At 59.1% G+C, this 15,767-nt stretch overlaps 1 protein-coding gene across 2 annotated transcripts in view; it reads left to right on the forward strand.

Moving 5' to 3' along the window:
* SIPA1L3 (signal induced proliferation associated 1 like 3) overlaps positions 1-15,767 on the forward strand; it is a 112,016-nt gene that overhangs the window by 79,136 nt on the left and 17,113 nt on the right. For both annotated transcript variants that reach the window (XM_084612650.1, XM_084612649.1), the window contains 10 exons: positions 456-586; positions 2,200-2,388; positions 2,782-2,956; positions 3,122-3,225; positions 4,194-4,351; positions 4,960-5,536; positions 6,684-6,958; positions 9,500-9,751; positions 10,887-11,039; positions 12,572-12,699. In XM_084612650.1, the coding sequence (XP_084468776.1) occupies positions 456-586; positions 2,200-2,388; positions 2,782-2,956; positions 3,122-3,225; positions 4,194-4,351; positions 4,960-5,536; positions 6,684-6,958; positions 9,500-9,751; positions 10,887-11,039; positions 12,572-12,699 (2,142 nt within the window). The remainder of the gene's footprint in view (positions 1-455; positions 587-2,199; positions 2,389-2,781; positions 2,957-3,121; positions 3,226-4,193; positions 4,352-4,959; positions 5,537-6,683; positions 6,959-9,499; positions 9,752-10,886; positions 11,040-12,571; positions 12,700-15,767) is intronic.

Below are 15,767 nucleotides of genomic sequence, written 5' to 3' on the forward strand. Positions count from 1 at the left end.
ATTGTAGGGTGGCTCCCAAGGGGTCTGTTGGCGTGTCTAATGTGGGGCTGGGCTGATGGAATTGTGTTTAGTGGAGAGCTGGTGGTTTGGGGCTTTTCTAACAATAACCCTGCAGGGGCGGATGGGTGTGTGCATATCTGCTAGGGTAGCTCGTGGTCAGGGCAGATTCTGGTTCTACTGAGTTTGCCGGTGCCAGGGCTGAGCATTGCACCAGAACTAGGATGTCCCTCGTGGCACGTACAAAGGTTTATATTCCTGAGTGCTCCGAAACTAGCTTCCATACACGAGTGCGCAGTGCCAGGGCTCCGTAACAACGAGCTCCGCTCAGACCGGCCCATTGCTCTCTGCTGAGGGCACGTCAGTGACTCGTGTCTCCAGGATGCCGTTCACTCGACCAGCCCCTCTGCCCGGTACCTGCTCCTGTTCTCTGGCAAGGCACCTCCTTGCTTTTTCAGAGCATTCCAACTACTTTGGCGTGGATGAGAAGCTGGGACCAGTGGCTGTGAGCATCAGGAGAGAGAAGTTGGAGGATCATAAAGACCACGGGCCCCAGTACCAGTACAGGATTATCTTCCGGACCAGCGAGGTACGTCCTCTCGTCTGGGGCGGCCACGGCTGCTGTCTTCCTCCAGAGAGTGCCTGCGTGTCTGTATTCTGGATCGAGGGGGTCTTTGGAAACCACCTCTGTCCGAGGGCCCCCCAGCCTCGTCCTGTGGGGCACAAGCAGGGTTCTGGTATGCTGCGGCGCTAACCTTCCCCGTCAGGTTCAATCAGCTGTCAGGAGGGTGGCTCCAGGTCCCTCCCTGCAGGGGTTGGGCAGGCGGCAGGGCCTGAATCGGGGACCCTGCTCTGAGCTAGAGGACCGGGTCTGGGCTCAGCAGAGGACCTCTGCAAGCTGCGTAAGTGCTTGGCTGCAGGTGGGTTAGGGAGCTGCCTGCTGGTACTGTGCAGGGCGGGCAGTGAGGTTTTCCCCCGAGCACTGCGGTCTTAGGGCTAGAGTGGGGGCTCTCGGACTCTGGGACGTGGTTACTGCAGTGTGCATGCCAGAGCCCTGGGTTTGAGCCCGGGTTGGAAAACCCTGGGCTTACATGCCCTTAGAGAGACTTTAGAACGGCCCTTGAAATCCGATTGGCCCCCAGCAGAGGGAGCCGTGGCTTGCCATCGGCTTGCCAAGCAGCCTGCTCGCAGCGGCAGCCGGAACAGGCCACAGCGGGAAGTTTCAGCACTCTCCGGCATCCCCGCGAGCCTGGTGACCGGCCCTGCCTCCGTGCTCCTGCCAGGGGCGGGCGTCGGCGCCACGAGCCAGGGTCTCAGTGCTGACGCTGGGGGCTCCCGCTCCTGGTGCTCTCCTGGTCCGGCCTCTGCAATCGCAGGTGCTGAGGGCCCCGCAGTAGGCAAAGGGGCTGGCCTGGTGACTTGTCCTAGGCCAGGTGTGTGGCTCGAATGAAGAGCCAGGTACACCTGCAGTCGGTGCAAGGGACAGGGCGGTTCCAGAGATTCGCCACCTTTCCCCCAGGCAGGCAGAGTGCTGGAGGAGATCCCGAAGAAGGGTTGCACTGTTTTATTTGTACTTGTAAAAGAAGGGGGGCTCCATGGTGAAGGGGTTTGGCTGGAACCCAGGAGAGACACCCTGTCTGACCTCGGGCACGACTGGATCTCTGTGGACCTGTTTCCCCCAGTCTGCGAGATGGGGGTGAGGATCCTTCCTTTCTCCCAGTTTGTGCCTGTTTTGTCTATTCAGACTGGGAGCTCTCTGAGTCAGGGACTGCCTCGGTCAGGGGCTGTGCAGTGCCCAGTGCCACAGGGCCCTGGCCTTGGTTGGGGTCTGGGCAGCGCCTGGCGCAGTTGGGGGCTTAGGTGCTACCTCTGTTCAAGTCTGTCGAATGCTGATACTTGGCTTTATTTTTACATTGGCTTGTATGTTTGGAGACCTTACCATTGCGCTGGTTACTGAGTCTAGAAAGCACAGTGTGTTTTCCTAGGAGAAGCTCATCCCTGCAGGTTTGCAAAGACCCTCACTGGCGTGCCCGACCTCCCTAAGCAAAGCCATCTCATTCTTAGTTCTCTAAGCAGGATTTCCGTGGCAAGCTCGTGGCTGAAGTGGCTGACGTCCTGTGCCAGGAGGTCTGCCTGGAGACATGCCGGTTCCCAGAGAACAGGATTGTAACTCCTCTCCCCACTTCTATGTGTTTGGTGCAGCTCGTGACCCTGCGAGGCTCCATCCTGGAAGACGCGACTCCCACCACCACCAAGCATGGGACGGTGCGTGGCCTCCCCCTGAAGGACGTGCTGGAGTATGTGGTCCCTGAGCTGAACATCCACTGTCTGCGGCTTGCCATGAACACACCGAAAGTCACAGAGCAGCTCCTGAAACTTGACGAGCAGGGGGTGAGTCGCGTGCAGCAGATGGGCAGTGCTGAGCTGTGCTTCGTGCCCTCTGGGGGTCCTGTTGTCAGCTGTGGGAGACCCGCTGCAAATCTGGGAACGGGGATGAGGGGCTGGCTCGGGGATCGGCATTGAGCTCGGCTAGAAGAGGGGCATAGCTTGCGGCCATTTGCAGCCAGTCTGCAAAGGCAGAAAGCTGATCTCGGAGCAGAGCTAGGCCCTGGGGCTCCATCCTCTTTGTGATGGGACTCATGCTTCTAAGTCACCTAGGCCCCTTTGAGCGCTCCATCCTCTGGGCTGGGCTGCGCTCGGCCAGGCGTGGCACCCTGCTGGTGGGAGGGGTGGGAGATTGGTGACAGAGCAGGCAGCGTCTCACGCCCCTTCCCACTCGCGCAGCTCTGCAGGAAGCACAAGGTGGGGATCCTGTACTGCAAAGCACGCCAGAGCTCAGAGGAGGAGATGTACAATAATGAGGAGGCTGGGCCAGCCTTCGAAGAGTTCCTCTCCCTCATCGGGGAGAAGGTCTGTCTGAAAGCCTTCAGCAAGTACGCTGCCCAGTTGGACACAAAGAGTAAGTCCCAGTGTGTGCGGCAAGGGGTCTGCGGGCAGGGGGCATCGGTGCCCGTGGCTACAGAGCGCATGCGGAGCTTGCCGGCACAGCGTTCCTCTGCGCGTGTGCTACGTCAGCTCGCCGAGCGCGTCAGCTAGCTCCCTGTTCTCTTCCTCTGCTTCGCAGCCGACTCCACCGGCACCCACTCTCTGTACACCACGTATCAGGACTACGAGATCATGTTCCACGTCTCCACCATGCTCCCCTACACACTCAACAACCGGCAGCAGGTAAACGGCCCTTCAGCTGGCAGAGCCCAGGGCGCTGGGGAGCCTGCGGGGCTCTGGCGTGCCACACAATGGCTGGAGGTGGCGCTGTTCTGATGACCAGGGTCAGATTCCCCTCGCTCCCTAGGCAAATGTGTTTTCAGACTTCCCGGGTTCGGCTGTCAGGCAGCGTGGGATGTCCAGGGTGCTCTGGGTGCGGGTCCTGTAGGTGAGTAAGGAAGGAGAAAGTGTCCGTGCTCTGTTGCACACACTCCAGTGGATTCATCCTCTCACGCTCCGGGAGGAAAGCCGTGCAGTCGTCCCCGCTGGACGCACTGCTGGGAGCTGACGCACAGCCAGACTGAATGACTTGGCCACGGTCATAGTCATGGCAGAGCTGGGAAGAGAACCTGGGTCTCCTGCCCACTGGCCCATCCCTCCTCTGGGCTGGGCTGGGGGCAAATAGCAGCTGGGCTCCTGACAATCTGGGTTTGTAATCGGAGCTAGGCGCCAGACTGCCAGGAACTGGCCTGAGAGTCTCGATACCCTTCCCCGTCTGCAAAGGAGCCGTGCCATGGGCACAGAGAGCTCAGATGGAGAGCAGTCTGCTGGGCTCCCCACAAAGCTAGCAGTGATTGTGGCTCTGTCCCATCGCTGACTGGCATTGCCGAGTCCTTCCACGTGCTCTGGCAGGGAGAACACAGCAATGTGGTGCCCGCTGGTTTGGGAGGTGAAGGGCGATCCCGCTCTCCATGCAGCTGCCAGCAGCCCAGGCTCTCCAAATGGGATTCGCTTTAACATTTCAAATCTTGTGGCTACGTCTCTGTGCTGGGTCAGGCCCGATTTTCCTGCCCGCTTCTCCTCTCGCCATCTGACCGGACGGCGAGGTCCCCCGGAGCCTTTGTCATCTGCCTTGCGCGTGTTTGCCCGTTAATGCTGTCTTTATGCGGCACCCGGGGCACTAACGTGTGTGTGTGTTCCTACCTTGGTAGCTACTCAGGAAGCGGCACATAGGAAACGACATAGTCACAATCATCTTCCAGGAGCCTGGAGCGTTGCCTTTCACCCCCCAGAATATCCGCTCACACTTCCAGCATGTCTTTATCATTGTCAGAGTCCACAGCCCTTGCACTGAGAACGTTTGCTATAGGTAAGCCTCAACTGCTGCTAACCCACCGTTGGCTTTTAGACACCTGGCTCTCGGCTGCCAGCTCGGGTTCTGTGTCACCACCCGCGCCCCTTGGCTTTCTGCACCGGGATGGTGCTGTCTGCTCTTCCGCTCAACTGGCCGCAGGTGCTGGGGGAAGGATGCCTGTTCGCACTGGCGAGGCTCTGACCCGAGGTCTCAGGCTATGTTGGCACTGTGTGAGAGCGAACATGACTGAATGCTCCAGGCAGTCACTGGGTGGGGGACGTGTGGGTGGCTTGAGTTAATGTTTCTCCTGCCGTTCTGCTCTGGGAACAGAGGCTTTCTGATTCCAGCTCTGTGAATCGCTCGAAGAAGACTGGGGCTACGGGACCTGGTGCCTTACTTGGCACCAGGCTACGGGACCTGGTGCCTTACTTCAGGGGCCTGAGTTTCAGCTGGGGTTGAGCACCTGCCCTCCGAAAGGCGCCTTCCTTCGGGCGCACAGAAACCCCTAGCCAGTTTTGCACAGCTAGCCCTATCCAGGAAGACACATGATGTGTCCTGAAGCTGCTGCGCTAGCGGGAGACAGCTCTTCTAAGTGGTTTTTCTCCTCCCCTTCGTTTCCTAAGCGTGGCTGTGACCAGATCCAAAGATGCTCCCCCCTTCGGCCCCCCCATCCCCAGCGGCGTCACCTTCCGCAAGTCTGACATCTTTAGAGACTTCTTACTGGCCAAGGTGATCAATGCTGAGAATGCCGCGCACAAGTCTGACAAGTTCCACACCATGGCGACGCGCACCAGGCAGGAGTACCTGAAGGACCTGGCAGAGAACTGCGTCACTAATACGCCCATCGACTCCACGGGGAAATTCAACTTGATCTCCCTGACTTCCAAGAAGAAAGAGAAGATGAAGGCGCGTGTGGGGGCGGAGCAGTACAGTAGCGGGGCCATCGCCTGGCGCGTCTCAGCCCAGGACTTTGCTCAGGGGGTGGAGATCGAGTGCATCTTGGCCATCTCCAACGAGTTCATCGTCCTGCTGGACCTCGCCACCAAGGAGGTGGTGTTCAACTGCTTCTGCAGGGATGTGATCGGCTGGACTCCTGATCCCAGCACCCTCCGGATCTTCTACGGCAGAGGGGACCATGTCTCCATCCAGGCCGCGGACAGCAGCCCTGAGGACATCAAGGAGATAGTGCAGCGACTCAAGGTAGGAGCAAAGCTGGCTGGTGCATTAGTGTCACGCCCGGGGGCCCCATTGCGCAGAGAGCCTCCACTCTTAATAGATGAGACTGATGAAGGGGGTGAGAGGGGAGGTAGGCTGTCCAAGTTGACACACACCAGATCAGTGGCACAGCTGGGGAGAGAACCCAGGAGTCCTGGCTCCCAGCCCCCCTGCTCTAACCCACCAGCCCCCACTCGCCTCCTAGAGCCAGGGATGGAACCCAGCCGTCCCGGCTGCCTGCTAATCAAACTGCCTCCTCAGTGGTGTGGGCAGAATGTTTCCAGCTGCCAGTGGGTGTGATGGGGTCACACATGGGCCCAAGTCGCTGCAGGATTCCCAGTGACTGTCTCGGGCTCCTGTCTCCTCGTTTGTATTCATTCGCCCACTGTGTGCAGACCCCGTTTCCTGGGCAGTGAGCAGCAGCTGATCCAGGCACAGTCAGCCCAGGGTCAGGCCATCTGCCTGGGACTTCATCTCCATGGGCCCGATTCCTCTCTCCAAGATCTTGGGGTGCAAGGGGGAGCCCAGCAGGCCCCCTGCTGGCAGGCAGAGGTGAAATGAACAGGAGCCCAGCATAGGGGAGCGCCCTGTGCACAGAATGCCGGCCGCGAGCGCTACAGGACATGGGTTTGCACACGCCGTGTTAGAGGGGCTGCCCACAACCAGCTGATCTCCATGGAGCAGCCAGCAGCAAAGTGGCTGCCTGGTTCCCAGGGGTGCTAGCTGTTAGCTCTCTGTTGAGTCTGGGGACTGGGAGGAAGGTAAAGGGCAGCATTCAGTGAAAACCACCAGTGCAAATGCACGCGTATTGTGGCAGAGGAGCATGAGCAGGGTGCAGAGCCTGTCCGTGAAACCTGGACCTCCACGCTGGGCACGCGGTCAGACTGCCCCATGGCGCTCGGCTCGAGAGGGTGGCAGCATCCGAGCAGGTTCCCTGCTGTGCCAAGCCAAGCGCGAGCCCCTGAGCTCTTGTGAGCAGCGTCGGGGGGCAGCGGGGTGAAGCCGGCACCAAAGGAGAGGCTGAGGCTGCAGGCTAGTTTGGCAGGCAGCTTTGGCTGAAACAGGCTGCCCCAGTGGGGGCCATTTGCTGGTCTGGTGATGCTGGGATTGCTGCTCCGTGTGCCCTCCGCAGGTCATGACCTTGGGCTGCGAGACAGTCGACATGACCCTCCGGAGGAACGGACTGGGCCAGCTCGGCTTCCACGTGAAGTATGACGGGACGGTGGCCGAGGTGGAGGACTACGGGTTTGCGTGGCAGGCGGGGCTCCGGCAGGGCAGCCGGCTGGTGGAGATCTGTAAAGTTGCCGTGGTGACGCTGTCCCACGACCAGATGATCGACTTGTTGCGGACCTCGGTCACGGTGAAAGTGGTCATCATCCCGCCCCACGAGGACGGCGTCCCTCGCAGGTACTGTGCCCTGCAGCGTTGCCAGCGCTGTTCCCCGGGGGGCTGCCACGCGTTTCCCGCCAGGCCTTAGTGCTACCGAAGTGCAGCGCCGGGGGCCCTGCTGTGCAAGGCGCCGTGGCACATGGCGTTCAGGCTCGCCTCGCTTCCCCGGGCCCTCCGCTCCGCCGCGGCAGGGGGGAGCTGAGCTGCTGATAGCTTCCATTAAAAAGGAAGGTATACTGATGGGAGTGCAAACAGCGGGGCCCAAAGCCATCCGGCTCCGCCCCTGGGGCAACGGCTGGCAGGACACTGGGCCAGGGGAAGATGGGGCCATGAGCCTGGCTAACCCCTGACGCGTGAGAGCCAACTGGCCTTGGCTGGCAAGGCCAGGACGGTCTGTGCTGTAGTCGCTCAGCACGACAAGCTGAGTTACTGGGGGGGGCTTGCTCAGAGTTCTCTGGCTTTGATAGGGTTAAGTTGGGCCCATTTATGAACAGATTTGCATGTGGCCCCTGCAGCTTTCTCTGTGCTTTGACTTCTAAGCCACGCCTGCTCTGCGGCATTGCAGGGCAAGTTCAGACAGTGATAAACTTGTAGGCATCGTCTCCTCCCAAATCAAAACCCAAACCCGGCCGTGGACCGAGCTCTGCTCGTGAGTGGTGGCTGCTGGAGTGGTCGCGTGTTGCAGGGATGGGAGCGTGTTTTCTGCTCGGGAGCCAGACGGCCGATGTCTTAGAGCAGGGAGCAGGTACCGTAATGGCCACAGCTAAGGGGAGTTGTGCTAAGTTGTCGTCTTGCATGTGAAGTTAGTTCCTGCGCTAGGAGGGAGGAGCGAGAGGCTGGCTCGTGCGCTGACTTGCCAGCCCAGGGCTGTGCAATGACCTCACTGTGTGGCAGGCCCCAGTTAGCAGCAGGGCTGAGAAACCGTTTCATAGCATCAGGGCTTATTTCTCAGTCGGTCTCTGGATTGCAGCTAAACTGCCCCGGGAGATGGACAGCATGGAGCACCCTCCTGCCCTTCCTGTGCCTTGGCTGGGTGGGTGGGATGAGGCTCTTAGGGCTGGTTCACGCTGGGCAGGCAGACGTGCTAAGGACAGCAGCACGGGCTCTCAAGCCCATCCAAACCCCCCGGCTCCACACGTCCGCACTGCTGTTTAGCGCCTCCCAGGAGAGAGTCCCAGCGTAGCATACATGGAGAGCGGGCGTGGCCCTGCCGTGCTCACCTGAGTGTCAACCCCTGGGCTTCCTCGGGGCGCGGGTGCAGCACTCGTTTCTGCTAGTGCTGAGAGGGATGTTGCCCAGCAAGCCAAGGGGTCCAACTAAAGTGCAGTGGAATTTGCCATCCGCCAAGGTGCCCACTCTCGCTCCTGGCCATTGGTTACTTACTTTGGCAGGGATCGTCTGTAACCTCGGCTTTTAACGGCAGCAGCAGAATTAGGACCGTTGGGCTTTACAGTTGGATTCCTCCAGACCTGTTGCCATTTCCCGTCGGCCCAACTCTTCCCATGGCGGGTGCGAAGTCCGTAGACCAACAGCCCCGTCAGTGGGAAGGGCGGTTGCTGCTCACATCTGAAAATCAAGCCAGGTGTCCAGGAGCCTAAACATGGCTCTTGTTGCCTGTCAGTAGGCAGCCAATCCCCAAGCCGTTGTCCTTCAGGGCTTCCCCCCATGGCTGTTTTGAACAAAAAGCTCCCAGTAACGCTAAGAAATCTGGAGAACTCTCTTGCTCCAGCTCATTTCCCTGCCCCAAACCGAACCGAGGAGGTTTGCGCTGGCGAGGCCGGGCGGTGCCGCTGTCTCGCTGCCCATAATGAAATGAAGCAATGAGGGGGCCAGTGCAGGCTCCCTTCCACCAGGCTGAGCCGTTGCCAGCTGCTGAGGGCCCCGCACCTGCCTCTGGCAGCCTGCGGCTGTGGCCTAGCTAGTGCCGGGGCAGGAATTGCTCCAGACACGGTTTTTCCCCTTTGCAGCAAATGGGATGTGCAGGAGGGTTTCGAAGCAGAGCTGTGGGGTAGTGCAGCATCTCTGTTAGCAGAGTAACCTGGTGCAGCGAGACGATGAACCACGGAGGCCGGGGCCGCCAGCACTGAGATGGCTGTAAATCGGCCTCAGCGGGGTTCCAGCCTGGGGGCGTTTGGTGCCTTTCCCGCGCACAGAGGGAGCTGTGGGTGGGTGGGAGGAGCGCAGCACGCTCCCCTCCAAGGGCCACGGGGGACCCTGGCCTGAGAAGCCCCCAGCGGGCAGGGTTTTGTCCGTCCGTCTTTAGGCTCCTGCGTCCTGGTTTCCCCCACAAGAGGCTAAGTAGGTCACCTCCTCCGTTCCAGCTGCCTGTGCGTCGCCCTGGCAAGCAGCAGGGAGATGCTGCTGCTGGCATGGTGCTGTGCTGTTAAACGCAGTGCTGAGCTGGGGAAGGCAGCACAACCTCCAAGGAGCAGCGCCTCTTCCCTCTGCGGCTGCATGGGCGGCCCCTCGGCAGGGGAAGAGGCGGCATTAGCTGCCCGCCCGGGCTCACATGCAGAGAGTCTCGCGTGCCCGCAGCAACGAGCGCTGTTTGCTTTTCAGGGGATGGGCCGAGTCCTTCGAAATGAGCAGCATGGAGCACAAGGCAGAGCTGGAGAGCGTGCCCACGGGGCACCGCCCGCCCTACCGCAGCAACTCGGCATGGCAGTGGAGCGGCCCTGCCTCGCACAACTCCTCACAGGCAGCCAAATGGGCAGACCCCCCACCCCTCAGCCATGCCCAGTCCCTCACGAGGCCCCCCAAACAGGCCTCTGTCGTCCCGTACCGCGAGCCACAGCCCTTGCCCAGCAAGAGGTAAGGCAGGGGTGGGGCTGAGGTGCAGGGGCCGAGGGGCAGTCCGTGGGGTGACCTGTGGGTGGGGCCTGAGTGGTGCAGCGCACGAGTGAGTGCGAGCCATGTGCACGAGCCTGACGCTGAGGTCAGTACGTGAGGCTTTCGGAAATGGCTCGTGTGTACAACTGAGCACTGTGGTGTCCCCCAGCTGTGTGGCCTTGACTGAGGTTCACCCTCCTGCCTGGGCCAGGGTCCTGCGGTGGGTGGAACAGGCTGTGAAAATGGGGCCTAGCAGACGGCACACCCAATTTACTGTAAACATTGCCACAGATAGTGGAAATCTGCCTCTTCCAAGCTGGTTACCCCAGGGTGTGGGGGGCTCCTGTTTGAACGGCCCTTTCGTACCTTCCTGAACACTGGGATTCCAGCTTTTGGGGGCAGATTGAACCAGCAGCCTTTGATCTCGCTCCCTATTGAGAGCCTGGTCTGCAGTCCCCAGCCTGCGTTAGCCGCGCCCAGCCAGTGGTGGTCCAGGCTGCTCAAGACAATCGGCCTTTTGCATTCCAACTCCCTTCCGGCAAGGGAGGGGCTGGTCAGTATGAACTCCTGAGAACCCTAGCAACATTGCGCCAGCCCTTTAATGCACGTCAGGGCCTCCCTTTGCATTAGTGTCTCCTTCTCTCCAGCTGAGAACGGGAAGCAGAAAGGGTGAATGTGGTGAGACGGGGTGGCTAGCAGCACAGGGAGGGGCTGAGCTGGGACAGCCCCAGCAGTAGCTTCCAGTGCAACTCCGTGTCACTTGCCAGGGACTCTTGCATGCAGTGATGTATTACGGCTGGGGGGAAGTGTCCCCTGCCATTCACCAAGGAGTGAACGTGTACGCACCTGTGCAGATGCACGTCCCGGTGACCGCTCTCCGCACTGTCCATGTTCTCCAGCTCCACTGGCCGTCACACTCGCTCACTACGTGCCTTGCTCTTCTTCTTTTGGGCCCGAGTCTTGGTACTTTCTGGGGCTCTCCAGCTGGTTGCTGCAGGAGGAAGTGCACAGAGCTGGGCTGGGTTTCTGGGGGATTTCTGGCTCGGGATGTTTGAATCTTTAGGGCAGACCAAGCACTGAAAGCCTTTCTTTCTCTGTGTGCGTCTCTTTGAACCAGGCCGGTTAGCTTCCCTGAGACGCCACATGCCTCCACCGCCTCCTCCCCAGCAGGGGCAGAGAGAGCCCAGCCCTATCGGCAGCCGTCAGGCAGCTTCTCAACTCCAGGCTCAGGAGGAACCGCTTACACCCGCTATAAGCCATCCCCAGAAAGGTAGGCTAAGGAACAGGGGAAAGGTGCTAACCTCTCCACCCCGCTGCGCGAGTCTGATAGCCCGTCTGCTGCCGGCAAGCCTGGAGCGATGTCGGGGGGAGTGCCCATTTCACTGTGTCCCGTATTGCACAGAGGGGATCTTCCATTGCCAGCAATTAACACATCCACCCTCCCCCTCGTGAGAAGATGCTCTGAGCCCTGGCCAGAACGGCGTACGCCGGGCCAAGGGAGCCGGGAAGTGGCAACTCTGCTTCACCAGGAGGGGGGCGACGCGTCATTCTCACGGCCAGTTACTGCAGCTTTTACTCTGCCCTGGCTCAGCAGAACTCCTCCCCATTGACAATCCAGGGTCCTGTCCAGTGCTGGGTGAGCAGGAGTCCACTCGGCACGCTGTAGTCCAGCAGCAGGGACAGGAGCCACGTACGGTGCCGATCCCCTTTCTGTAGAATATTGAGCATATGGGAAGATGGGAGCAGCAGCCGCAGAGGTGACTGTCATGCACTGGCCTGTTACAGGAGTTACTCTTCCTTTCTGGGCTGATCCCATCCCTCTGCCCGCCTGGTGAGCCCCATCAGCCTTTACCTGAGCTCTGAAACCAGAGCCGAGTGCCCCTGCATCTGGCGAAGAGCAGTGTGTGTTTATAATGGGGTCTGGCCAGCTGCTTTCACCTGCACAGAGCACGGCCACAGGACGTGCAGGGATCCACTCACCAGCCACCTCACTGGTAGCATTCGCTTGGGGGAGCTGTGCTCAGTAGCCATGATCCAGCTGGGGAAACGCCCTGGACACCCCCCAACTGAGATCAGAGCCCCATCAGGCCAGGCACTGCACAGACACCCCCTGACAGAGAACAGAGGGGCCCCGTCGGGCTGGGCGATGCACGACACATAGTGAGACCCAGCGAGCTTCCAGTGGGAACAGCCACGTTCTGGGGCCAGTGAGGGAAATGGAGCCGTCGAGCGCCGGCTGAGCAGACTGCTAATGAACCGGCTCCAGTGCGGGAGCCCCCGCAGCACGTGACTCCTGGGGCGTGGGCATGTGGTGGAGAAAGGCCCAGCTGTACCCTGCTCCTCAGAGAGCTCTGGGGGGTCTCTCCCCAGCAACGAGCCGTTCTCTGTCCCCGGCATTGTGGTTTGTGTTTGCTTAGATAGGGTCTTCGGCTGTCCGTTGCCTGACGCGTACCGCGCTGGCTTATTCCGGCACACAGCCCCCAGGCAATGTCGGATTTACTGTAGCCCTGGTGAGTTCGGATGGCTGCTCTCCTAGCCTGCAGTTCCAGGCTCCGTGCTGTGTCCCTCCGGCTCGTCCATTATTTTAGGGGGTCTGCCTGGTGCCTGTGTTCAGCGGCAAGACTTCACAAGGCTTCTCATTGCACATTCTGCCTCTTACTCGGCTCACAGCTTTTCCCCTTCCCCCTCCCCCGCCCGAGCCTGAATCCTGGCTTTTAAAAAACCTGCTAATGAGAACACAGGATTATTTTAGCAGCCTGAGTTTGCCGGCTTCATCTGTCACACCTCCCGTTCCCTTCGCAGATATGCAGCCTCTCAACGTCCTTTGCTGCCGTTGGAACAGCACTATAGCCCCGAAGTGACCTCGAGTGGCGATTCCTCATCCGGAGGGCTCCCCAGTCAGGAGAGCACCATGGAGAGACACAAGCCGGGTAAGGCTCCCTCACACCGGCGCAGTTACCGGTGCACTCGCCTTGGGGTTTGAAGCATTTGAACACAGCAAATGCAAAACGACTTGGGCACGTAGGCTCCATTATGATTCCCCGAGGGTTTTCCTTGCTTTCAAGCCGGAGTGGAGCCTGTGGCATGATGCAGTCTCTGCAGCAGCTGTGTCTTCTCTTGATTTGGGAGCTAAACTCCCCAGCCACCTCTTTGCTCTATGCACCCTAGACTGACGTGTTGAACCCTGCCCAGCTGGTGCGGGGGCTAGGGAGGTGGCCCTGCCTCCTGTGCCACTGGCTGTCCCTGCTCGGTCTGGGGCAGGCTGGCAGCCCTGCCGCTGAGGGTCAGGGTGGGCGTGGTGGGGGGGAAGGGGTCGTTAGGGTTGAGGCAGATGGGGGGAGGGGAAACTGAGACACAGAATTGCCCATGGTCATGTGGCAAGACAGTGGCAGAACTGGGAATAGAACCCAGGTCTCCAGACTCCCAGGCCGGTGCTGTGTCCACTCTGCTGTCCTGACAAATCTTTACTGAGCTCCTGGCCTTGGTAATAGCCTGCAGCGGTGAGTCCCACGGATCAGGTCTGCCATCAGCTCTGCAGGAGGGTTCCATGCCTTTCTCCTCTCCACTCTCAGTTGGCTGTTTTCGAGAGGGGGAGAAATCAATGAATAGAAATGTGCTGAAAAGCAGACTCTGGATTTCTCCTGGCGTTTCTCTGCTGATCTGGCCCCAGCCCCTCAATGGGTCAGTGATTGCAAGTTTGCTTTTGTTCCGCCAGCCAAGTGGGAGACTATTTATTTATATGTCCAGCAGGCTCTGACGGGGTTGCTCTGAGGTGAGAGCCCCGCAGGTGGGGCGTTGATACAAGAGCCTTCAGAAGCTAACCAGGCTGATCCTGTCTCCCAGCACCCGCTGTGGGAGCTGCACGCCTGCGGACTCTGGGAGCGGCTGCCTCACGATGTCAGAAACTCGAAGCTATTAGAGACGGGATGTTAAAATTCCCAGCTGGTGTGCTTTGGGGGCTGGCTTTGTCCAGCCCCATCTTCCCTAGAAGAGCCTCAGTGCGCTGTCTCTCGCTCTGCTGGGCTGCTCAGCCAGCCAGGTTACTGAAGCCGGGCTAGCGGCCTGATGTATTCATCCCAAGGATCAGAGGAGTTACAGGTGTGATAAACTCTCTCGTGTCCGACGTTAGAACAGTGCTGAAAAGGTTCAGCGGGGGAGGGTTCCTCGGGTGTCTGGCAAACACCCAGAAGCATTTGTTCTAAAGCTGAAAGTTTATTGCTCAAACACAAAGATCCCAAGAAATTAAAACGAGCATTTAGAGTGAAACCGAACTGGAGTTATACCAGACAAACTTCAGCAAAACCTATTTAAGCCTCTCTCCTTTTGGGGCAAAATATTGGCATCTCCTCTTTTCATTACCAACCTTGCATTGGTGCAGAGGGGAGAGGTGATTTTACTCAGTGCTGAAGTATGTGAAGGGTATTCGCTGCTCTTGTTTGTAACAGACAGACCCGATGTGGAGGAGGGGACGGATAGCAAAGGGGGGAAAGGCAGCTTTGGGTGATGTCTCTGGGACACTGGACTGCTGGTCAGTTACGAATGGATGCTTTGGCTGGCAGGTCCTCCTGGGCAGCTGGTGCTTGGACCCCGGTTCCCATTCTGCTCAGGGACATCGTCCTCGGGCAGGGCAGTGGCCATCTCATCTGGCTGTGCTGAGGCTGTCCAGCTGGTTTCAGGCTTTGATTAGAAGCTGAGAGAGTGAGAGACAGGACAGGAGGAAAGAAATGGAGGGGAAGAGCGTAACACAGCAGGGACGGGAAACGAAAGAGGCTCGGCTCTGGTGGCAATGAGCTGTCCCCACCATGGGCTGAGGTGAAGCACACAGCTCCTTTAACGGGAGTGAGGCCTGCTGGCCACCCTCTCGTGATGGAAACCCTTCAGTCTGCTCTGCTCCCTCAGCCTGCTGAGATTCTCAGTCTCTTTTTAAGAACCCCTGAAAGGGGAAAATCCAGTGGCATAGTTCGTCCCTCGTTATTCCAGCCAACCATTAGGCCTAATATCCCACGCACCAATTTTGGTGCATTAATTTCTGGCTCCACATGGTCTGTTTTTAGAAGCGTGATGTTAACCCAGTCCATGAGTCACTCGTGCTGGTGGTGATTTGGACTGGCTCAGCCTCTGTCGGGTTTTCTTGCCCTTGTTCATAACATTTGTTACTGAAACCAACTTGACCTATTTTCCATCGTTCATTCCCCAGCAGGCCAAAAGTTCGAGGTATTGGGATCTCTTGTGAACTTTCACATGCTTCTTACAGTTGAGCTCCCAATGAATGTGTAGGCCCAGTTACCGCCAGCGGTCAGGGCCTCTGTTGTGCCGGGCGCTGCCTCACACGGCGGGAGGAGAACAGAGGCCCATAGAGGCAGTTTCCCCAAGGCAGGTCATGGGCTGAGCTGGGAGTAGAGACCAGGTGTCCTGTCTGCCTGGCGCACCTTGGTCCTCCCCAGAGTCAGACACCCAGAACCCACTGGATCCAGCCAGACTCAGCAGCTGCTCTGGCTGGCAGGAAAGCTGCCCCCGAGGGACTGGAGCTGTTAAAGTTCTCCAGGTCCCTGTCATTAACAGGGGATTAGAACTGGATTGGTTCCCACTTTGGTGAATGGTTTACCCCTTGCTGAACCATCCTTTGCTTGCTTCTCTTTGCAGCGGTATCCGGGGAGGCACTGGGCTGGCACTTGGCGTGCCTCAGGCTTGCTGGGGACAGGTGGTTTGGGGACCAGGTGGAGGTGCCCATCTCTGCCTTGTGTACAGTGGGCCCCTTTGAGGTGTCTCAGATTGGCCAGTCAGCCCTGAGTCAAGGTATGCCTCAATCTCTCTGGGGCACATTTTCCAAGCGCCTAGGTGACTTAGGCTCCTCCATGCCTGTTTTGGAAATGGGACTTAGGTGGGTAAGTCACCTGGGTACTATGAAAATGTTCCCCACTCTGTGTCTCTGCTCTTCCTGCCCTCAGGTGGTGAGCCAATGAGCAGGTTAATGTTCGTGAGGCTGGGGGGTTGCAGG

This window comes from Lepidochelys olivacea, assembly GCF_965140295.1.
Source record: "Lepidochelys olivacea isolate rLepOli2 genome assembly, chromosome: 23".
NCBI lineage: Eukaryota > Metazoa > Chordata > Testudines > Cheloniidae > Lepidochelys > Lepidochelys olivacea.